The 23,938-nt window shown below is 43.1% G+C and overlaps 3 protein-coding genes across 5 annotated transcripts in view; 1 reads left to right on the top strand and 2 right to left on the bottom strand.

The window, feature by feature from the left end:
- Nucleotides 1-357: 357 nt before the first annotated feature.
- Nucleotides 358-6,032, top strand: naa30 (N-alpha-acetyltransferase 30, NatC catalytic subunit). The gene is made up of 4 exons (XM_014210825.2): nt 358-956; nt 1,383-1,503; nt 1,952-2,007; nt 5,060-6,032. Exons 1-4 carry the CDS (start codon nt 603-605, stop codon nt 5,195-5,197), a joined length of 669 nt encoding a protein of 222 aa, XP_014066300.1. The 5' UTR covers nt 358-602; the 3' UTR covers nt 5,198-6,032.
- Nucleotides 6,033-6,278: 246 nt separating this feature from the next.
- On the bottom strand, nt 6,279-11,283 carry LOC106611023 (uncharacterized). Of its 3 annotated transcripts, none has more exons than XM_014210824.2 (7): nt 10,901-11,283; nt 10,501-10,787; nt 10,288-10,364; nt 9,983-10,045; nt 9,759-9,842; nt 7,477-7,594; nt 6,279-7,317 (listed from the first exon to the last, which is right to left on the bottom strand). In XM_014210824.2, exons 2-7 carry the CDS (start codon nt 10,724-10,726, stop codon nt 6,827-6,829), a joined length of 1,059 nt encoding a protein of 352 aa, XP_014066299.1. In that variant the 5' UTR covers nt 10,727-10,787; nt 10,901-11,283; the 3' UTR covers nt 6,279-6,826. The 3 variants fall into 3 exon arrangements, with proteins under 3 accessions (XP_014066299.1, XP_014066298.1, XP_014066297.1); XM_014210823.2 differs by having other exon boundaries at nt 10,288-10,379; nt 10,501-10,773; nt 10,901-11,262; XM_014210822.2 differs by having other exon boundaries at nt 10,288-10,379; nt 10,901-11,223.
- A 1,180-nt stretch (nt 11,284-12,463) lies between these two features.
- The window catches only part of slc35f4 (solute carrier family 35 member F4), a 32,089-nt gene continuing 20,614 nt past the window's right edge, over nt 12,464-23,938 (bottom strand). Inside the window, 6 exon segments of the mRNA NM_001173862.1 lie at nt 12,464-13,225; nt 14,032-14,121; nt 14,222-14,414; nt 14,527-14,652; nt 14,785-15,004; nt 15,520-15,820. Of these exon segments, the coding sequence (NP_001167333.1) occupies nt 12,990-13,225; nt 14,032-14,121; nt 14,222-14,414; nt 14,527-14,652; nt 14,785-15,004; nt 15,520-15,820 (1,166 nt within the window). The 3' untranslated portion in view covers nt 12,464-12,989.

Below are 23,938 nucleotides of genomic sequence, written 5' to 3'. Positions count from 1 at the left end.
AAAAGGAGCACCACTTTTTTTTGTGAGCAAATCACTCTAAATTTGTGATCAATGACCAATATATAATGGTATAATATATATGTACACATGAATAATTATTGGCCCAGGGACCAAGACTGATCGACATGATATGTCCATTCCCCTCACACTGTCAAGCATACTACGACATCCAGTGGTAGGGCTAGAGAACATGTTATTGAGTTCTGTCGGTGTGTCGCACGATAAAAACAACATAAATTGGGTTTATAGATGTCTTATTCTTCATTAAATTATTTCATAAAATGTTTTGACATCTTGTTCTTGACATTACAACAACACTGTTCCTAAGATTTTATGCGACTGAGTGTCGTAAAGTTGTTTTTCGCACAGTAAATGCTTTACGGCAGCAATAATTTTGACAGGCAGAAGCTAGCCTAGCAACAAACTTTAGAAGTTATTAGCTAGCTACAGTACATGCGTTGGGTTAGCTACAGAAAATAAATTATATACTTTAAAAACAGATTCGCAACTTTAACCGTGCAAGCGACTTTCTTTCGTTCTAGCGAACGTTAGCTGGCTAAACGCACTGTCTGCATGCGAACAATAACGAAATCAACAACAACATGCCAACTATGGGAATGGCTGAAATAGATTCCAGCAGTTTCGACGGGGTGCTAACATGCAGCAAAGAAGTGGTGGTGATGGAGGGAGACATGGAAGACCACGGGACGCTGTGCGCTGAAGAAGATCTGGTGGCATCCGCGCTTGCTGCCACTATCACCTCTCAAGTTATTGTGGAAGAACTGAGAAGGCTTGGGTTATGTTCAAACATAGAGGGAGACGTGGAATACGTACCATACGAGTCTGAACTGCAAATGTCAGACATCAAAAGGCTTATTACCAAGGACTTGTCAGAGCCTTATTCGATTTATACATATAGGTATTTCATTCATAACTGGCCTCAACTCTGCTTCCTGGTACGTAGAGCTATGAAGTTGTTAACTAGCTGACTAAACTCAACGATTTACGGTGGAGTTGAGTGTCGACTAGTGTGGGCGGACTGGAGCTCCAACATCACATAACAATGTCGTGTGTAATTGACGGCAATTATTTACTTTGGATGCTGAAATCTAGACTAAAAAAAAAACACAAAAAATGACGTTTTTATGTGACGTCGGATCTCCAGTACGCCCACACTAGTCGCAAACTCAACTCCATCGTAAATCGCGGAGTTGCGTTTAATCGGATATAAAGTTGTATGGATTTTAGGGACTGATCATGTATTGTAGTTTGCCACTACCAGGCTATGCTCAGGGATGAATATGGTGTGTTAGGGCTGGAGAAAAAGCCTTCACACCTGCCAGCCAATAGATAATAAAATGTTTTACCTCTCTGTGCCACAGGCGATGGTGGATAAGGATTGTGTTGGTGCCATTGTGTGCAAACTGGATATGCACAAGAAGATTCACCGTGGCTACATTGCCATGCTGGCTGTGGACTCCAGATACAGGAGGAAAGGAATTGGTAAGTGGGCATTAGGAGGATCTCCAAGATGGGTGGGTAAAATGTGTGGAACATTTCAAAAGGTATCTGTTCCAAAAACTTTGTAAATAACAAGGTTGCCAACTAACAACGCATACAAAGTTGTATAGCGGCAGAATAAGGTACCAGGTAGGGAGTAGGCTATTTTTCACTCACCATCTTTATTCCGAAAAATGTCTGTCCTCACTCTGGTAGCCTATCGACAAACATTAAGAATAGGTTACATGGTGAGTTGATGCCTATTCAGCAGCTAGTTAGCTAGGTGTATTGATCATGTTACTTTGTATGCGATGTTTGTTGGCAACCTTGTACTTTACGAAGCTTTTGGAACAGAGTCCTGTTGGAACATTACACAAATTATACCCACCCCTGCAAGACTGTGTTATGTTTCATGTTTACCTCTAACATGTCATCACTCCTGTCATTTCAGGTACATATCTAGTCAAAAAGGCTATCTATGCTATGATGGATGATGACTGTGATGAGGTATGTTTCTTTTACATAATCATATCTACCCTGGAAGATATTAGGCAAGAGTGGCCAGACGTCCCCAATTTCCAGGAACAGGCCCCAATTTTGGTGGCCTGTCCCTGAAAATGTCCCTGATTAGCCCTTAGAAAGAAAAAAGCAACCTTGAAGTTAAATTGGGGCTGATAGTTAAATAATCAAATGCTGTATCCAATCAGATTTGCATGTATCAATCCCTTTACCAAACTCGTTTTCTCCCGAGGCTTTGCCGTGGACCTTTTATGAGAACGTTTGACCAGTGATTCAGAGACTGGACTCTTTTTATCATGCATCCTTGCACTTTATTACAAATGCCAAGTCACTCACCCACCATTGCACCTTATACCAACCAAATGGTGGGTTGGACCTCACTTTATATGTGCAGGAAGCTACGTATATTTTTATGTGTTCATCTACAAGGCCCTTTTGGGTAAACTCCCTCTTTACCTCTGTAGTCTGGTCTCCTTCACCACCAGCAGTTACCATACCCGGTCTGCTAGGTGGTTTCTACTTAAAGTCCCCAGGACATTTACAGTATTAGGCAAGACTGCCTTCTCGTCTTGTGCACCAGAGGCATGGAATAGTTTACAATCCACGCTTCATCTAGATATGTTGGTGCTAGAGGTCGACCGATTGTGATTTTTCAACGCCGATACCGATTATTGGAGGACCAAAAAACCCGATACCGATTAATCAGTCGTTTTTTTTTTATTTTTTTTAATGTATTTGTAATAATGACAATTACAACAATACTGAATGAACACTTATTTTAACTTAATATAATACATACATAAAATCAATTTAGCCTCAAATAAATAATGAAACACGTTCAATTTGGTTTAAATAATGCAAAAACAGTGTTGGAGAAGAAAGTAAAAGTGCAATATGTGCCATATAAAAAAGCTAACGTTTAAGTGCCTTGCTCAGAACATGGGAACATATGAAAGCTGGTGGTTCCTTTTAACATGAGTCTTCAATATTCCCAGGTAAGACGTTTTAGGTTGTAGTTATTATAGGAATTATAGGACTATTTCTCTCTATACGATTTGTATTTCATATACCTTTGACTATTGGATGTTCTTATAGGCACTTCAGTATTGCCAGTGTAACAGTATAGCTTCCGTCCCTCTCCTCGCTCCTACCTGGGCTCGAACCAGGAACACATCGACAACAGCCACCCTCGAAGCAGCGTTACCCATGTAGAGCAAGGGGAACAACTACTCCAAGTCTCAGAGCGAGTGACGTTTGAAACGCTATTAGCGCGCACCCGCTAACTAGCTAGCCATTTCACATCGGTTACACCAGCCAAATCTTGGGAGTTGACAGGCTTGAAGTCATAAACAGCGCAATGCATTGCGAAGAGCTGCTGGCAAAACGCACGAAAGTGCTGTTTGAATGAATGCTTACGAGCCTACTGGTGCCTACCACCGCTCAGACTGCTCTATCAAATCATAGACTTAATTATAATATAATAAACACACAGAAATACGAGTCTTAGGTCATTAATATGGTCGAATCCAGAAACTATCATCTCGAAAACAAAATGCTTTTTCTTTCAGTGAAATACGGAACCGTTCTGTATTTTATCTAACGGGTGGCATCCCTAAGTCTAAATATTCCTGTTACATTGCACAACCTTCAATGGTATGTCATAATTACGTAAAATTCTGGCAAATTAGTTCGCAACGAGCCAGGCAATGAACGCAAGAGCGTGACACAATTTCATGTTAGCAGGCAATATTAACTAAATATGCAGGTTTAAAAATATATACTTGTGTATTGATTTTAAAGAAAGACATTGATGTTTATGGTTAGGTACATTGGTGCAACGACAGTGCTTTTTTCGCAAATGCGCTTGTTAAATCATTACCCGTTTGTCGAAGTAGGCTGTGATTCAATGAGAAATTAACAGGCACCGCATCGATTATATGCAACGCAGGACACGTTAGATAAACTAGTAATATCATCAACCATGTGTAGTTAACTAGTGATTATGTTGAGATTGATCTTTTTTTTATAAGATACGTTTAATGCTAGCTAGCAACTTACCTTGGCTTCTTGCTGCCCTCGCGTAACAGGTAGTCAGTCTGCCACGCAGACTCCTCGTGGAGTGCAATGTAAGGCAGGTGGTTAGAGCATTGGACTAGTAACCAGAAGGTTGCAAAAACTAATCCCCGAATCCCCCCTGAACAAGGCAGTTAACCCCCGTTCCTAGGCCGTCATTGAAAATAAGAATGTGTTCTTAATCTGACTTGCCTAGTTAAATAAAGGTGTAAAAAATAATAATAAAAACATTTTAAAAATCGGCAAATCGGTGGCCAAAAATACCGATTACCGATTGTTACGAAAACTTGAAATCGGCCCTAATTAATCGGCCATTCCGATTAATCGGTCGACCTCTAGTTAGTGCCACTGAATTAATTTTAAATGTTGGTGGGAGACTGTTACAGAGGAGTGTAAATGCTTTTTTTTAGGCTGGATCATGTTGTTGAATTGTATGTTTTAATGCTGTAATATATTGATTGTTGCTGTCTTCTTGGCCAGGTCTCCCTTGAAAAAGAGACTCTGGGTTTCAATGGGCTTTTCCTGGTTAAATAAAAAAAATATGAACACACCATGACCAGAATGTACATGCAACAGCAATAGGCTACCAAACCTGGGTGATTCAAAAATTACTAGCTAGGCTTTTAAGAACTGTGGAGGGTTATTCCATTTCTGTGTTTGAAGTATTTTAAAGGACAATAGGGAAAATTGATAGTTAAATATAGTTCCATGGCATTTTATTTTCAAACAGTATCCCCCCTCCCCACACAAAAACAAAACCATTTCTGGTCACCTTACATTAGGCCACATTTTAGCTAGAAGATAACAGGCCACACTCTTTACCGTAAATAGTGACAAGTTTTAAGCTTGATTCTAATCTCATTACACCAATGCACATTTGAAACTGAAAATGCCATTGAATACCATTTTGTATGGAGATGGAGGTAACAATCTCTTACAAATTACTTGGTTTTGTTGACTTTAACAGGTGGTGCTGGAGACTGAGATCACCAACCAATCAGCCCAGAAACTGTATGAGAACCTGGGCTTTGTAAGGGACAAGAGGCTCTTCCAATACTATTTAAATGGAGTGGATGCTCTGCGGCTCAAACTGTGGCTCCGGTAGCAATACAGTCAGTGTCTCTGGCTCTGAGACCTCTTTCTCCCAGTCTCAGGAACAAACGTCCTCCCTACGAGGGAAACATCAACGCCACATAAAATCCAGAAAGATCAGGAAGAAAAATTGGAGACCGGTACCACAGTTTTCTTTGTTGAATTGGGAGTACTTGTGGCATTTTAGTGGCCAGTGGAAATGAACTGAAAATAACCACACCCTAGCCTTTGACCTCGACCAAACTAAATCAATTACAAACAAAACAACAGCTTGCCTCTGTCCTTTTATTTTTTTAAATTAGAGGACTAAAAACATGGCGAAAATAAGTTGGGAAGAACAGTAAGACTATGCAATATGAATGTTTTCATAAAGCCATTTATAAGGGCTATACAGCCTAATTGCTTCAGAAGTCATAAGAAAAGAGAATACCTCTCATTTGATTCAAGAACAAAATGCAGTTGTCCCTTGTCTTGTGTGTCCGCTGTGGCCCCAGGTGTGTGGTAGCTGGCCAGTGTTATTGTCTCTCTAATCCTGCTAAGAGCTTCCATCAGGATTTTCATAAAGGTGGAGAGGATTGCTGCAATAAGCAATTTCCTGTTAGGGTAAAAGGAGCTCTGAAGTGCAATAGATCTTTTCAATGTTGAAGGGAATTGGGGAGCACAAGAGGTCTTCAGTGTGCTTCTCATTAAACAAAAACTCAGCCCCAAAGATAATTTAGAAAATACATTCTCTTTGAAGCTAAATTAAACGGTCATTGAAGGAAATTATTTTGTACCATTTGTACGTACTCATTTTTGTCTCTACCATTGTGTCTAGAGGTCTTGAAGATAAACAAAATATGGTCAGATATCTTTTATGGGTCTTCTTTCAAAAGTGTATCGCAAGACACCTTTCAATTTAAGATGGACAAAGTAATGTATTTGGTCATTCATTGCTGGGATTTTGTACTATTTGGTGGTAGTATTTTGTCTGTCCGTTTTCCATCGTTTTAGAGATTAAGATTGAGTAACAAAATTAAAGTCACTTTTGGTCCTTGAAAAGCGCTATATAACTACCATGTATTGTTAATGATGATGGAAATAAGATCAAAAAGCCAAATGTATTATTTTTTAATGTGCTTTCTCACCTTCTGAACATTATGCTGGTGTTAGTCAAGCTAATTTTAGACCTTTCCACACCTGTAGTATCACTATCATCCCTAGAGGGCGCCACACACTGACTTCAAACAGGCTGGAATAATAATAACACAGTCACTTTCATAAACACATTTTATTTGTTATGGAAAACAGATTTGTTCCCATAATGAGACTTACTTTAACCACATCTGCTATTCTAATGAAGCAATCCTAGACTTACTTTAACCACAGCTGCTATTTTAATAAAGCAATCCTATGAATACATTCAGGCCATAGTGTAACACTGGTGGTGGACACATTCTCTGAAAAACTTTGGTTATGACAAACCAATATTTTAGTTTGCCATGTGATCATACAGTAAAAATGCTAACAGTTTAAAAGATAAATGAGCTACAATTTCTGCTTTTCAAAATGAAGTGACCATCTATCTATACACCATTAGCATTTCGCAAACTGAGATTGGAGATCCGGTCTAATCCAGATTAGTAAACCTCTCAAACAGCTCTTACTCCAGGTCAGGTTCCCAAATCCCCCTCTCCCCATGACATAGACCTCTAATGCCCTCTCTCTGCCAGCCTCCCAGAGGCCTCCTACTAGCCCTCTCACTATCCCCGAAAGAGCTCAAGTGTTTGGGAATTGTATCTCTTTGTTTCTCTGTCTTCCAGTCCAGCATCGAAGGTAAGGTTTTCCTCATGGTCAGTCCACCATCTGTCTCCCCTGCCACTCTGTCTGTGAGAGTATTGGTTTTCCGGTGAGGACTCCTGAGGCCTTCCCAAGCCAAGTCTCTGTTGATCAGCTCCTCATCCCTACACAGGCACGGTGGTGGTCCAGGCTGGGACTGCTGTCTCTTTCCCTGCTCCAGGGGAAGGGGGCTTGGTTGCAGGATCTCCTTGAGGTCAAGACTCTCTCCTGTCATCTCATCCCAAAATATGTCCCTTTGGGTTGGCCTGTTCAGCAGATGCAGTCTCTGTATCCCTTTGCTGCTAGGTGCTTCAACTAGAGGCCAAGGGAGCAAGACAAAGTACACAGTCTATTTAAGTACTAGAGCCCTATGGATTGTACGCATCACTTAGAACATGTTCAAGTTGGTGGTACATTTTTTTAGCCAGGCTGAGTTTGGTGTCAGCCAGATTAACAAAATGTCTCCAGTCTCACCATTATCTATGTAGATTGTCCTCTCGTGGACCCGCTGCTCTCGGACTCGTCTCTGGTGGGCTCTCCTTCTCCGCTGGGCCTGTTGACTGAGGACCATCTGTGCCTCCAGGAGTCCTCCCTACACAACCCAACCCACACAGCCAGAGAGACCATGCATGAGTCACCACCAAATGGTAGTTTTAAATATAATATAGTCACGTCATGGTATACACATAATGCATCAATGATATGCTACAGAAAAAATGTTGATCCCTAGATCATGCCCTATGCAATGAAAATGTACAAATTGTTACAATATATATATATATATGTCGGTTTGTGAGGGAGTGCGTGCGCGCACGTGTGTGTTTGCCTGGTAGTGGGGTTTTTCCTGTTCCCTGTACCCTGAAAGCGCATCCCATTGAGGGCCAGTCAGAGCTGTAGCCCACCCCACTTTCCACTCCACCAGCGCTTTAATCAGGCCCACTGGGACAGAAGGGGCCCAGGCTCGCAGCTCACCAGCTGCTCTCGCTCTCTCTGGTAAATTACCTCTCATAACAACATTCCTGACTAAATCAAATCACATGTAATTGTTTTGAAGACTGAGGATCATAAGCATGTCCAGTGCATTCAGAAAGTATTCATACCCCTTGACATTTTCCACATTGTGTTGTATTACAGCCTGAATTTAAAATTGATCATTTCGATTTTGTGTTTTTTTATTTATTTAAACTTTATTTAACTAGGCAAGTCAGTTAAGAACAAATTCTTAATTTTACAATGACGGCCTACCCCGGCCAAACCCTCCCTTAACCTGGACGACGCTGGGCCAATTGTGCGCCGCCTTATATGTCACTGATTTACATACAATACCCCATAATGTCAAAGTGGAATTACGTAAAACAAATGAATGAAAAATGAAAAGCTGAAATGTCTTGTCTCAAGACCTTGAGTCAGTAAGTATTCAACCCCTTTGTTATGCCAAGCCTAAATAACTACAGGAGTAAACATTTGCTTAACAAGTCACATAAGTTGCATGGACTCACTCTGTGTGCAATAATAGTGTTGAACATGATTTGTGAATAATTACCCAATCTCTGTACCTCACAAATACAATTATCTGTAATGTCCCTCAGTCCAGCAGTGAATTTCAAGCACAGATTTAAAGACAAAGACCAGGGAGGTTTTCCAATGCCTCACAAAGAAGGGCACATACTGGTAGATGGGTTTAAACAATTTAAAATAAAAAAGCAGACATTGAATATCCCTTTGAGCATGGTGATGTTATTAATTACACTTTGGATGGTGTATCAATACACCCAGTCACTACAGAGACCCCTCTTCATATTTTCAAGCATGGTGGTGGCTGCATTATGTTATGGGTATGCTGGTCATTGGCAAAGACTAGGGAGATTTTATGGATAAAAAGAAAAGGAATAAAGCTAAGCACAGGCAAAATCCTAGAGGAAACCTGGTGTAGTCTGCTTTCCAACAGACACTGGGAGACAACAAATCCACCTTTCAGCCAGTGGCAGTTCTAGGCCATTTCAACTGGGGGGGCCAAGCTGGGGCCAGTTGTACTGTTAGAGGGGCCAGTTACATTAGATGTTATTGTTGTCATATCGTTTTCTTCACTGCATTAGGCGGCAAAAGACCATGTTCATAATCATTAGTGTTCCGCGTTGCCACTGTCTAATAACGGATGTAAAAAAAGAACAATAGCAATAATTAGTTATGTCAAAATGATTTCATACTCCACATTTAGGGGGGCCACAAGGGGATCCAAAATTGTTGTCACAGGGGCACTGCCCCCCCCCCCCAAGAACCGCCCCTGCTTTCAGCAGGATAATAACCTAGACGACATTGAATGTCCCTGAGTGGCCTAGTTAGTTTTGACTTAAATCGGCATGAAAATCTATGGCAAGACTTGAAAATGGCTGCCTAGCAAACCAACTTGACAGTGCTTGAAGAATTTTTTTAAGAATAATGGGAAAATATTGTACAATCCAGGTTTGCAAAGCTCTTAGAGACTTACCCAGAAAGACACAAATATCATCGCTGCCAAAGGTGATTCTATGTATTTACTCAGGGGGTTGAATACTTATCTGATCAAGATATATTCATGTTTTATTTTCCATTTAGTATATTTTTTGTTGTTGAATTTTTCTTACACTTTGACATTGCATAAATTACAATTAAATCCATTTTAATCCCACTTTGTAACACAACAAAATGTGGAAAAAGTCGAGCGGTGTGAATACTTTCTGAAGGCACTGTAAATCCATGACATTATCTATCTACACCTGCGGATGGTGGCCGGTGCCATCGTGTGCCCGCTGGCTGGGGGTAGAAAAGTGGAGGACACCCCCATCTCTCCAGTCTCTGTCCTGTGACAAGAGAAAGAGAACAAACCAAACACAAGCATAAGGTCATAAACAGCTTCAAAATTGACAAAGGCTTTGTATACATGTCAACACACAGCATAAACAGACAAAATGGCACTGATGTTTTTCAGTTTTTTTTTTACCATGGCCATGTGATTGGCAGTAACCTTGAGGCCTGCACTAAGAGGGGCCAGCGGTTGCAACACCTGAGGAGAGAGAATGATGGGAGGTCTGCATGGGTACACATACAGTACCCATAGACACATCACAACAACAGTCAATGCAATAACACAGCCACTCTTCCCCCAATGTAGAGTCAGAGGCACTAAATTGAAATACAATATATTTCACAGAAATAGGAAGATAAAGTAGGAATTTAGGAACACTTGAACAAGAATGCTTGTGACAGTTTGTAGTAAAATGGTAGTGAAAGCGATACTGTTCTGACCTGTAGTCTTCGTGGTGGATGAGAATGAATGATGCTTGGTCCCCAAATGTTGCTTTGACTCTGTGGGAGGCTGCTTGCTACATATGATGATTCTTACACACATGCATAGACACACATATACACACATTGACACATGCATATAGACACACAAGACAGTTAAGCCTTCATGATGATGACAACCACATTTGGAGACAAAATAATCTGTCTACTGACCTGTAGATAGCGGTGGGAAGCTTGCAGAGTTTTCCAGTTTCAGTGGGGGCAGCTGGATAGTCCTACTGTGTCCCAGGAGCCCATGTTGTGGCTCCAGTGGGGTTGGCACAGCAGGGATGGTCCATTGTGAGGTGGGATGACTGGCCTGCTGGTCCTGGTTTCCCTCTGGCTGACTGTGACACGAGGCCACCTGACTCAGCCTGGACCTGGATCCTGTAGAGCCCATAGTCCACCACTAGCCCTCTGCTATGGCCGTCAGACTGCTATGCTATGCTTTTAGCGAAAGTCTGTTGATCAGTCAAGTAATCACACTCTAATTTGGGTTTGTTAATATTATGAAATCCGGACAGTATAAATTACTTACAGTAATTTAGACTGAAATTAGAAGAACTTGTCTCACCTCACTTGTTTTAGTCCTCCGCTCATGTTCTCTCATTCGTTTGGTTGTATGTGGTGTGCCATGCTCCGCCACGGCTGCTACGGTTGTTGATGTACTGTAGTTTACTTTTCTTTCTTGATAAATTAGCATAGCCCTTTGGTATGACACCATTAGTTACATAATAACTTCCCTAGTTAGTTGTGGTGGCATACATCTCAGGAATCCATTCTGTATGTTGCAGCTGTACAAGTGGAGTAACAGTTTTAGTTGTGGTTAAAATGGAAGGTCTGTGCCCCCATCCCTGTCTTTATACTTCTTATTTTTCATTATAATGGGCTGTGTTTCTATGACAACTCTCCCTACAGGTTACTTTGTAACTCCAAGTTAATGCTTGAAAGACCCTGCTTTTTTTCTAGCCCCATACCTCTTCCCCTTCACGCTCCAAACTGTTCAGGCATAATAATAAATAGATCATTTACAGAATCTGCCTCGACAACATACACTATGCTTTCACAGTTTCCAACAAGGAAATAATTTACAGCAGGACATAGAAATAAAGGTAAAAGTTTGAGAATTAATTTTCAAATGATGAAAAGAGTTCGGACAACCTGCATAACATGGAGATGCTGTACTTTGTTCTGTCTCAGTGTGTGGATATGCAAATCATCAGTAATGAGGATTTAAACCCCTCCCTACATTCGTCCACCTCCTCCTCTTTTCTCGCTCATTTGGTTTAATGGGGCAGCCTCCACAACAGTCAGTCTCTGAATCTGTCAGTTCAGCAAATGCTTCATTAGAGGTCATGTTTCACTGACAGCACACCAGCCATCACAGCACTGACTGGGGACTGAGCTCTGTGTCTCACAGCCTCAGAGGAGAACAGCTCCAACAAACACACTGCACTTCGTCTCCAGGAATAAAGTCATTCAAGTGCCCTGAAATGAATTTAGTTATTCCATCTTTCAAATTGGTTTCATTCTATTTCTATCCCACTGAAAGGCTGTTTTGCCTGGTAGCTGTCGCGGACTGGCTGAGGAGGAGCTGTGTGTTTCTACCTGCAGATGAATCAGTGCTAGGCTGCTGCTGGGCCATAAAAGCCTTCATCACCTAATTACTGGAGATCTCTGTGGAAGTGAGCAGGGGAGTAGAGAGAGGAATGGATGACAGAGGAGAGTCTGTCATCCCTGCAGAATTAATTAAATACATTATTACTAAGACTGGATGAATCACACTCCATACTGCTGGATATGTTTGGAACTAAGACGAATCAGGTCAGAAGACATGGTAGTGACGTGTGAGCAGTTCTACTGAGCAGTTAGTTATACATATCAACATGAACCTGCTGTCTGTGTGCCGCGTACGTGGCCCATACAGAGGTGATGTAATAGGATGATATGAAGGCCCTGGCTTTATGGAGATAGTCCTCAGAAGCTCTGCCTTGTCGAATGTGGACCTGATCCACTTCCGCGGCTATTGATAACTGAAATATCCATTTACAGCCATCTCAATAATTTTCCTGTCTTGAACGTAGCGTGTTTTTAAAGGTTGTGAATGTGTTTATAAGACGATCTGATCAAGAAGCTATTGGTCTTTATTTGACATTTATTAAAAAAGAAAAAGAGCCTGTATGTTAAGTATATGTTTCCCAACCCATTCCTGTATATAATACTATATAAGAAGCAAATGTAAATACTCTATTGATACACCTCTAAGTAAATTCAACAAATGCAGATAAGATTGAGCCAAACTGGCCCTGTCAATATTTATATTCACAGAATACAGTTCGTGGAGCAGGTTCAAGGTTGGGCTTATGTGGTCTAGGGGCAAGACTGGGTGTGGCAAGGAGTTCAAGACTTTCCAACTTTACGCTCAGCAAAATCAGCAGTAAAGGTTCTCTTTTGACTCCCCATTAATTCCTGGGGAAAGTGACAGAGGAGATTCAACTCCACACCACAACAGTTTCTCTCAGTCATAGATACACTTCCTGTTCTCCTGATTTTGGACTTCCTGGTCTGTAGTTAGCATTGGAGTCATCCCGCCACGCTTCCCAGACGGAACATGTAGAACCGTGCGAGGATGGGGGTTGGTGATGGGACGGGGCATTGGAGGATCATGCCATAGGGATTGAGACGGCGCCATTGGCTTGGCTGCGGCTGCGTGTGTGGATGCTGGAATCAGTCAGCTCCTCTCCATGCTCCTCAGGCTTCTTGAATGCGGCGAGGAAGCGCAGCGTGACGGAGTCCCACTCCTCAGGAAGCAGCAGCAGCAGGAAGCCAAGGCAGATGATGCAGGTGGCAGCCAGACGCACCACACTGAAGATCACCTCATGTTTCAACACATCAACCACTACGGAGGGAGGGAGGGACGGAGGGAGGGGGAGGGAGGGAGAGGGAGGGAGGTACGGCACGAGAGAGATGTTTTGATTAATTATGCAGAAGTGAGGTAATAGAAGAGAGAGAGGGAGAAAGACAGAGAGAGATGTTCTGATTAATTACATAAAGTTTGAAAATAAGGGAGAGCCGCACACCCTAGGAGCTCAGATGCAAAAATGTAATGTCCAACGTTTCGACAGCCAAGCTGTCTTCATCAGGGTATCATATCATATCTGAGCTCCTAGGGTGTGCGGCTCTCCCTTATTTTCAAGTTTTCTGCCCCGCTAGCCAGCACCTTGCCTTAAAAGGTGTGCGTTTCTTTTTCTTCTAGATAATTACATAAAGTAACAGAAACCGCAGGACAAAAGTGGGGGGGATGAACTGAACTGCAGAGGGGATATACATTATGTAGCTTAATGCAGCTTACAATCAGCACAAGTGGGCCACTATTTCCTCTCTGCTCTAAAGGTCTACACCCCTGCACCGCGCCAAGCTGTATTAACCCGCTGACCTTCATACACGGCCACCGTGGTTAAGGAAAATAACTGTGGGCATTTAGTGTCGCCTTAGCAACCTGATCCTCCCTTTGTGACGGATAGTTGCTGCGTCTGAAGGCACAATGATGATTGGGTTTCCGAGGTGAGAGAGTGAGACCTGCTGTGTAATCTTTTTGTTGCCGGGGCCTCAAGTACTGACGTCTGAATACAATACCTCTGCATGCTTTAGAATAAAGAGGCCTTTACACATATTTCAGAGATACACACGCACACCGACACTTACCTGCATTGCCGGGCACACTGAGCAATGTCCCTATAGAGATGAGGATGGGGTAGGTAAGCACCACACCAACATTAACCAGGATATTGAACACTGGAAGACAAATGACAATGTTAACACAAATATTGTTTCTAGTAAGATCAAATAGTGTGTGTGTGTGTGTGTGTGTGTGTGTGTGTGTGTTTCCACTCACCCAGCCAGAGCCCAGCCAGGCCACACAGGTATCCCCAGGGCAGCGAGGACAGAGAGCCCCAGTGCTCCACTTTGGTGAAGTAGAGGATGAGGGGAATGAAGGAGATGAAGATGAGATTGAAGACGCCCATGGTGGAGAGGAAGTGAGCCACCTCACCCAGGTTGGCACTGCCCAGGAACATCTTAAACAGCACCTGCAGCAGAGGAAACAATGTCCAGATATGTTATACTGATGGAACTCTATGTAAAACTAATTAAGAATACTAATTATTTCAGTATAAACAGGCACCTGCTTAGTAAACTAACCTTGTAGAGAGCCGATGTGGACGCGGAGCCTACAGCCAAGGCCACGCCTATGATGGAGTCCCCATGGAAACCATCTGCGTAAGCCATCATGACGATGCCTGTGATGGCCATTATGGCCGCCACAATCTGCAGGTAGGAATGAGGGAGGTAAACCAATCAACCTTAATACTTGTGCCTACTGTCCCACTCCCCTGTATGATTCATTGGATAGCTGTGTGATCAAGCCCAATTAAGTAATAGTAGTGGTAGAGTACTGACCCGTACACCCATGAAGCGGTCCTTCAGGACGATCCAGGACAGCAGGAAGACGAAGGCCTTGTGGCAGCAGTAGAGGGCTGAGACGTCAGTGGCGGTCAGCTTCCTCAGGGCCAGCAGGTACAGGTAGTTAGTCAGGGTCCACAGGATGGAGAAAGGGGCTGTCCTCTTCAGGAACAGCTTGAGGGTCATCCCATCCTCCCCGAAAAGCCTGCTGCACTCTCTGACAAATGGAATTATAGAGAGGAAATAGTGGATAGAGAAAAGGAAGAGGTTATTTACTTCTCAAATTTGTTGTTGGTAAGAGCACTTATCAATGGGATTAGTCCTATACCCATGAGGAAATGTGAGAGTGGGAATTCCAAAACTTTGGATGGAAGTCAAAACCGTTCTTCCGGCTGAGAGGCAATGCTTCATTGAAATTATTACACTGGCCATTTCTCCTGGTTGCGGTCAATATCCCCTTTCACAGGCCTGTGCCAATGGTAATTAGAGGAAGGGTGTGTCATATAAACAACATCTCACAGCACTGGAGGAGATCAAACCCCCCCGAATACTGAACAGAAAGCAATTTACAAATTTTACAAACTACTGCAGCTCCCATAAACCCTTCTGGGTGTCAAAACTGATTCAATACCCTGGAATTATAGCCTATGGAGTCTATGGTTTCTCAAGGAGCTACGGTACCTAGCCTGTGCAACCTTGTATAAGCCCTTCCCCACTGTCATGATCAATCACCTGAATTTCTGTATAGGCGTCTGCTTGTCCCGGGTGGTGACCACGTGGCCTCCGTAGTAGAGAGGGAAGAGGAGGATGGTCCAGTTGGTGCTGAACCAGGAGATGAAGAAGGGGCAGGAGAAGGACTTGAAGGTGAGCTGGACCAGCTGAGTGGTGCCCACCCAAGAGGAGGAGACACATAGGACCAATAGGAGGCCCCCCAGCACCTTCAGCACTGTGTTAGCACACGTCTGGTACGATGTCCCCTCTTCACTGGTCTCACTGCCTGGTGTGTCTGCATGAGACTCAGAACCCTCCTCTCCTGTGGGGGTAAACACATCCGTAGTTAAAGTATGGAGGGATATGTACTGTAGGCTTGTTGCATCACAAGAGGCATTGGTGTAGGTGAATAGAAGACGCTTCAGCACCATGGACAGTGCCATTAGCTTCGGCACCATGGACAGTGGCACCCCATTCAGCACAGTGGACAGCGACACTCTGGACAAAGAGCCATAAGCATGTGTTTTCAGTATTTGTTTTTCCAGTGTGTGGTTGATAGCAACAAGTCAATTTGAATGTTCCATTTCCACAATAAAACACATAGCACTTGAAAATAAAGCTGATGTGGAACAGCTTTCACAAAGACAATTAGAGTGGATTGTTCCATAAAGACCAATGGGTTCCAAGCTCTATTCTATGACGCTATCCTGGTATCTGCCTTTTTTTTTGCTTGCGACTGTAAAGAGAATAGATTACCAAAGCTCTGAGTGTGCACTTCTGCATTCAGTGGCTTCAGCGCAGACTGGGTGGTTTTTGGACTGCTGCACTGTTCACAGGGAGACTGGGAGCAAGGAGAACCGTAAAGCTAACTGTGAGCACACACATCAAACCCACTACTACACAGAACCAGGAATCAAGAACAGAAATGTAAGGACTTATATTGAATGTTATTCCTTGCAGCAGTCATTTTGCAGTCAAAGCAGAATAATGTTGGTTGGTGCATTGCCTTAATGGATTGTGGGTGTGAATGGTGTGTGCACGCGTGTGTGTTTTGTGTGTGTGTCACTGAGATGATGTGAGGCCGTTTCCGGAGATCCAGGATCCGTTATCTAGGCCTCCTCAGCGTGATCAACCTACACCAGGGCAGGAATAAAATAGACATGTGCTGGGTGTTTGCTGCTCACTCTCAGCCTGCTGGTTCAGCACTATGGGTTCAGCCCAGCAATTTCCACCATGGCTATAGACATTACATTACAGTACAGCGGGAAGCAGCAGGCTCTCTCGCTCCTCTCTACTTGGAGCTTTGAGGAGGGCCATTAGCAATGCTCGAAACAACATGAATCCAATCAGTGCCTCTAAGTAATCCAATAAAACCCCTATGTGCACCACTAGGTATCGACCCTCTGCTCCCAGAGAGAAAACTCTTGGTTCAGAGCAGTCTTCCGTCCCCCCCAAAAATCCAATCAAGACTATAAAAGTGCCACTACGATTCATACCTTGACTCTTCCCTTTAGGTTCTCTAAAACAGAAATCAGAGTGGAATGAAATGGAAAATGCAGGAGATGAAACTCTTTCAAGGGTAACATTAATTGCTGGCTTAACATGTCATAGATGCTTAAGAGTGTGTGTGTGCTGGGTTCTGTTAGACTTTAAAGCCTTAGAAGTAGGAAGAAAGATGTCGGCAGCACATCCAGAACGATAATGTCCTTGAAACCCAAGACACTTTATGCTGTCTGATCCTAAGTTACAATAATGCTGCTAGTCAGTATCCACTCCTACAGAAACTTCATGATGACAAAAACAAACAGTAACACCATTATTCAACAGCAATCATACACCTACAGTTGCTACATAATATTAGTTGAGCATTGCATCTATCCAAAGAGTGCCTTTCCAGAGACACGAAAAGCTGGACAAACAGACAATGCTGGACAATGCTGATTATGAAGACAGACAGTACATTAGAATCAGTTCCAGTCAGTGCTGTTTGACTTCTTTCTTTAAAGGATCACTTTGATAGGGAAACTATATCTCTGCCCCACTTTGCTTCATGGTTACTGTGGCAACTGAGGTTACTGTGACAATTCAAAATGTCAAATAGGTGGTGCTTATATTTGTCCTGTTTTACACATGTACAAATGTGTAACCTTAACAAGTGTGTGGTGAAATGGAAAGGTGTTTTTTGCATATCCCACTCCCCCTGAGAGTGGGGTCACAGCATTGGATCAGCCATGATTGACGACAATCCGGGAGCAATTCGAATTAAGTGCATTGTTCAAGGGCAGATTTACAGATTTTTTTACCTAGTCAGCTCGGGATTCAAACTAGAAACCTTTTGATTACTGGCTCAATGCTCTAACTGCTAGGCTACCTGCCACCCAATTAGATACAGTAGCTTTCACTGGCAATTGGAACTATGTCAATTTGGCTTGGGATCTTGACGTACAGTGCAGAGTTTAATATTGCAGAGTTTTACTATTGGATGAAAATATCCCCTCCAATATATCCAGGAAATGTAAGACTTGGCACTTGGACTTACATCATTTATAAAGTTTTATGCCTTAAAACTAAAGATTTTATCTCACTTTGTCCCAGATGGGGACAGACAGCTAGACCTTAAGGGGAGTATGGGAGACGATCAAGAACTGCATGATTTAAAAAAAGAAGTAACATCATTTTTATGAGGGAATCTGGATGTAGATGTTGTATTCTGAGCTACATTTCTTTGTCCTCCTCTCTCTGAGGTTCATTGACCACTCAAAGATCTTGCCCATACTGAGAGGACATAATTCACTGTACAGTACTGTAATGGGTGCTAGGTGCGGAGAGCGACACATTGTAGGCTTGCTAGCATCCTGTTTCCCCAGGCAAAAACACCACACTTTGATCCTTTGCCAGGATGCGGATATTAAAACAAAACTATAATTCCGCATTCCACCTCATTAATGCTGAAGTATTGGCTACATTTGAGCTTCTGTAACAGACAATATGGTATGGCACAGCAAAGAATAGCTTAGCAAAAACTATAAAGGAAACCGACGGTATCTCACAAGCTGTAGTCTGGACACTTGACAGCATCATTTGGCTAAGGTATTGCAAAGAACAGGAATATCTCTAAGCAATGCTGTTTAGTAGGCGTTTACCTAGCTACCTATACATCCTGATATATACTGTATTAAGCCCAAAGCTATGTTTTGAGTTGACTCATAAGCAAAGGTGAGAAATGCAAACAACACTGATGGCATGCAGTGGTATACAGGAGTCAGGCAGTGCATTTATTCCATCCCAGGAGAGACGAAAAGACATGGATTAATTGAGGATTAAGCGTATCTTTTCTTCATCTCTGCAAAATAGACACAAAGGCAATGGATGGTATGGAACTCAAATCCTTAGAAACAGTGTATGGCTTTGGAGAGGCCTGTACCATTTAAAGGATGTGGTACCCGTGTCCTGATCTAAATGGGTTTTGCATAAAACTAATCACATACAAGACAGGTAAGCAAGAAGGAACAGATGTGAGAACAGCCAAGCCGTCAGCATGTTCGGGTTGGTCAATATCAATTGTGTGGCACAAATGACAACTAAACACACGCTGTGATATCACAGTCCCTGTCGATAAGTTCTGTATCCCCTCCCAAAGAATGGGGAAGAGCAAAGGCATGGAAGTTTCTCATAGTTCTGTCATCCTAACAGTGGATTGGTAATATAATCATTAATCATTCATCTGATTGTGTATGATTTTGAATAATCACAAGATAATAGTCTACTTGATAACTTTATATTGTTTACATAATTTATATTGTTTATATTATGTTCATGCCATTGTGACATTTAATAGACTTAACAAGAAGCCCTGTATGCACTATTCTGTGGAGGGCACATCATGTGCTCTTTACTTAATCAAAGAAAGCCCAGAGCACACAGTTATACTAGGACTGGACACATGCTAATTTGTTTAAGCTACCTTAACTCTCCCTCCCTCCCTCCTTTCCTTCCTTCCTCCCCCTCTCTCTCTTTCTTTCTCTTTCTCTCTCATACTCTGCCCTTTGGGTTGATTTAATGAGCCATGTAATGACCACTTAACACCAAGCCCTATTACACACGTATTAATATGTAAAAACAGCAAAACTGCCAGTCGTTTAGCTATAGGTATTAGTAATGCACAAATATATGGTAATCACCACGCATATCTCTGCTCTTATAGAAGGGTTTGATGAGTTTCCAATGCTGCCCATCTTAGACACACATGCATACGCAAACACACAAATGTACACACACATGTCCGAGACATGGCACCTAGGGTGAGACTCCATCCCTTTTTCCCTGTCCCCTACCCCCAGTCTGGAGTTTTTACCTTCGGAGATGGAGCAGGTGAGGACCTGGGAGCTGTAGGAGCTGAGAGGAGCCACTCTGGCTGAATGCTTCTTCATCCTCCACTAGGGGCAGAGCCAACAGTCCCTCTCTGAGATGTGTGTATGTTGTCTGTCCGCCTGGCTAGGCTGCTGCTGCTGCTGCTGCTACGCTCCTCCTGCAATCCCTCTGCATCCCCGGGCTCCTGGCTCATCCACAGGCAGCTTGCTTTAGCTCTCTATCCGCTTCTTCTTTCTAAATGTCTATTAATGTTCATCTTCTTCTTTAGTTCTGTCTCTCCCTCCTTCACAATCAGTTAAGCTGACTCCCTCACTGTTGCTCCATCCTTTTCAATCAGTTGAGCTGACTCCCTCACTGTTTCTTACTTAGATGTTGACTCTCTCTCTGGACAGTGGTGGAGCTCAGTAGAAGTGCTGTGGAGTGGAGACTACTGTTGAGCTGTCATGCCGTGATCTAACGCTACACCGTCTTCAAGGTAGACTCAAGTGTGTGGCGCCGTGCAATCACTCCCTCCATCTCTTTCCTTTCATTGCTCCTCCGTTGCTTTCCCCTCCTCTTCATTTGCTGTGCAAATCAGATGCTTTGTTTGGAAGGTAACCAAGCATCCCCCCTCTCTTTCTCTCCCTCTTTCTCTCTCTCTCGCTCCTCTGCTGGCACTTCTCTCCTACTTCACTACTCCTTCAGTCTTAGATTATTTATAGAGGTCCTGTCCTGTTGTTTGTGCCACTGTAACACAAATGAATTTAACTGAGAATAAGTCCCCCCACCACCCCTAATTCCTCACTCAACCTGGACTCACTCAACCTGGGGTAGACGTAAGATAGTAAAACTCCAATTAGTATGCTACGTTACGTTTCATATGTTATGTATTATTTTGTGGACGCCCATCATCCAGTTCATATGATATGTTACGTTTCATATGTTATGTATTATTTTGTGGACGCCCATCATCCATTTCATATGATATGTTACGTTTCATATGTTATGTATTATTTTGTGGACGCCCATCATCCATTTCATATGATATGTTACGTTTCATATGTTATGTATTATTTTGTGGACGCCCATCATCCATTTCATATGATATGTTACGTTTCATATGTTATGTATTATTTGGTGGACGCCCATCATCCATTTCATATGATATGTTATGTTTCGTATGTTATGTACACTGCTCAAAAAAATAAAGGGAACACTAAAATAACACATCCTAGATCTGAATGAATGAAATAATCTTATTAAATACTTTTTTCTTTACATAGTTGAATGTGCTGACAACAAAATCACACAAAAATAATCAATGGAAATCCAATTTATCAACCCATGGAGGTCTGGATTTGGAGTCACACTCAAAATTAAAGTGGAAAACCACACTACAGGCTGATCCAACTTTGACGTAATGTCCTTAAAACAAGTCAAAATGAGGCTCAGTAGTGTGTGTGGCCTCCACGTGCCTGTATGACCTCCCTACAACGCCTGGTCATGCTCCTGATGAGGTGGCGGATGGTCTCCTGAGGGATCTCCTCCCAGACCTGGACTAAAGCATCCGCCAACTCCTGGACAGTCTGTGGTGCAATGTGGCGTTGGTGGATGGAGCGAGACATGATGTCCCAGATGTGCTCAATTGGATTCAGGTCTGGGGAACGGGCGGGCCAGTCCATAGCATCAATGCCTTCCTCTTGCAGGAACTGCTGACACACTCCAGCCACATGAGGTCTAGCATTGTCTTGCATTAGGAGGAACCCAGGGCCAACCGCACCAGCATATGGTCTCACAAGGGGTCTGAGGATCTCATCTCGGTACCTAATGGCAGTCAGGCTACCTCTGGCGAGCACATGGAGGGCTGTGCGGCCCCCCAAAGAAATGCCACCCCACACCGTGACTGACCCACCGCCAAACCGGTCATGCTGGAGGATGTTGCAGGCAGCAGAACGTTCTCCACGGCGTCTCCAGACTCTGTCACGTCTGTCACATGTGCTCAGTGTGAACCTTCTTTCATCTGTGAAGAGCACAGGGCGCCAGTGGCGAATTTGCCAATCTTGGTGTTCTCTGGCAAATGCCAAACGTCCTGCACGGTGTTGGGCTGTAAGCACAACCCCCACCTGTGGACTTCGGGCCCTCATACCACCCTCATGGAGTCTGTTTCTGACCGTTTGAGCAGACACATGCACATTTATGGCCTGCTGGAGGGCATTTTGCAGGGCTCTGGCAGTGCTCCTCCTGCTCCTCCTTGCACAAAGGCGGAGGTAGCGGTCCTGCTGCTGGGTTGTTGCCCTCCTACGGTCTCCTCCACGTCTCCTGATGTACTGGTCTGTCTCCTGGTAGCGCCTCCATGCTCTGGACACTACGCTGACAGACACAGCAAACCTTCTTGCCACAGCTCACATTGATGTGCCATCCTGGATGAGCTGCACTACCTGAGCCACTTGTGTGGGTTGTAGACTCCGTCTCATGCTACAACTAGAGTGAAAAATCCGCCAGCATTCTAAAGTGACTAAAACATCAGCCAGGAAGCATAGGAACTGAGAAGTGGTCTGTGGTCACCACCTGCAGAACCACTCCTTTATTGGGGGTGTCTTGCTAATTGCCTATAATTTCCACCTGTTGTCTATTCCATTTGCACAACAGCATGTGAAATTTATTGTCAATCAGTGTTGCTTCCTAAGTGGACAGTTTGATTTCACAGAAGTGTGATTGACTTGGAGTTACATTGTGTTGTTTAAGTGTTCCCTTTATTTTTTTGAGCAGTGTATTATTTTGTGGACACCCATCATCCATTTCATATGATATGTTACGAATAGAGTACGACAGTGGGAGTCATAATACCCATAAAACCTAGCGGTTAAACAGGGAAATGGTTCCAATTGTTTTTCCACCATTCATTTTTCCCATAGGATTTTTTTTAGAAACACTTAAAATAAAGGCTGTGTTCCGTGTAGGCTTACACTGGCAGGACATTTTGATAACCGTATTAATCTCTCTCTAGGCCAAGGTGACTTTTATCAATATATTTGCCTGTATTTAACCCCCAAAAATGAAATGCTAATTGGCTGCTAATGTGTCTATCATAAACTACAAAATGCATGATGATCTGGACAAGACTGCCAAATCGAGGCAAAGGTAAGAATCTCTGTATTAACTATCTAATGTTAGTTAAATGTAATAATGAATAAATTGGCTAAATTTTGAAAGTTTTAAATTGACACAATACCTGTTAGCAAAAGGTGTCAATTGAATATATTGATAAAATTCACCTTGTCTTAGAGAGATTTACATGGTTATCAAAACGTCACGCCAGGGTAAGCCTACACGAAACACAGCCCTTATTTTAAGTGTTTCTAAAATCCCCAATGGGAAAAAATATCTGGTGGAAAAACGATTGGAATCATTTCCCTGTTTGACCGCTAGGTTTTATGGGTATTATGACACCTCCATTATGTAACAATAATGCTAGTATGAACTCGAACCCAGGTGCAGAGAAACACAGCGAGCAGAGGTAAGGGTCCTGGAATGCCTTCTCAGCAGCAGGGGTCCAGCTTACATACCCAGCCGAGCCCTTGGTGAGCGCTGTCAGTGGCGCAGCCACCGAACTAGTCTCTCACAAATCTCCAGTAGAAATTAGCAAAACCCCAAAAACGCTGGACTTGTTTGACTGTGCTGGGCCGCGGCCAGTTGACCACCGCTTCTACCTTTTGGGAGTCCATATGTACACAGCCCTAAGACACAATGTACCCCAGGAAGGAGATCTGAGGAATGTGAAACTCACACTTCTCGGCCTTCATGAACAAGTGGTGAGAGAGGAGTCTTTGAAGAACCTGGCGAACATGTTGGATGTGTTCAACCATGGACCTGGAGAAGATGAGGATGTCATCCAGGTACACAAATACGAACTGGTGAAGGAAGTCGTGCAGCACATCATTAACCAGGGCCTGGAAAATGGCCGGAGCATTTGTAAGTCCAAATGGCATGACACGGTACTGATAATGTCCATTTAGGGTGTTGAACGCTGTCTTCCACTCGTCTCCCTGTCTGATGCGCACCAGATTGTACGCGTTCCGTAAATCAAATT

The sequence above is a fragment of the Salmo salar genome, chromosome ssa09, assembly GCF_905237065.1.
Source record: "Salmo salar chromosome ssa09, Ssal_v3.1, whole genome shotgun sequence".
Classification (NCBI taxonomy): Eukaryota; Metazoa; Chordata; class Actinopteri; order Salmoniformes; family Salmonidae; genus Salmo; species Salmo salar.
The sequence above is the reverse complement of the archived record's forward strand: the minus strand, read 5'-3'. Positions and strand labels throughout refer to the sequence as shown.

What these genes read in the sequence shown, in the direction of transcription:
- LOC106611023 (XM_014210823.2), bottom strand. Translation starts at nt 10,726, where the DNA reads ATGGGCTCTACAGGATCCAGGTCCAGGCTGAGTCAGGTGGCCTCGTGT. An exon ending in ATCCACCACGAAGACTACAG is followed by an intron (nt 10,046 to 10,287) that starts GTCAGAACAGTA and finishes CTCTCTCCTCAG; the next exon opens with GTGTTGCAACCGCTGGCCCC. An exon ending in GACAATCTACATAGATAATG is followed by an intron (nt 7,318 to 7,476) that starts GTGAGACTGGAG and finishes CTTGGCCTCTAG; the next exon opens with TTGAAGCACCTAGCAGCAAA.
- naa30 (XM_014210825.2), top strand. Translation starts at nt 603, where the DNA reads ATGCCAACTATGGGAATGGCTGAAATAGATTCCAGCAGTTTCGACGGG. An exon ending in ATACAGGAGGAAAGGAATTG is followed by an intron (nt 1,504 to 1,951) that starts GTAAGTGGGCAT and finishes CTGTCATTTCAG; the next exon opens with GTACATATCTAGTCAAAAAG. An exon ending in TGGATGATGACTGTGATGAG is followed by an intron (nt 2,008 to 5,059) that starts GTATGTTTCTTT and finishes TGACTTTAACAG; the next exon opens with GTGGTGCTGGAGACTGAGAT.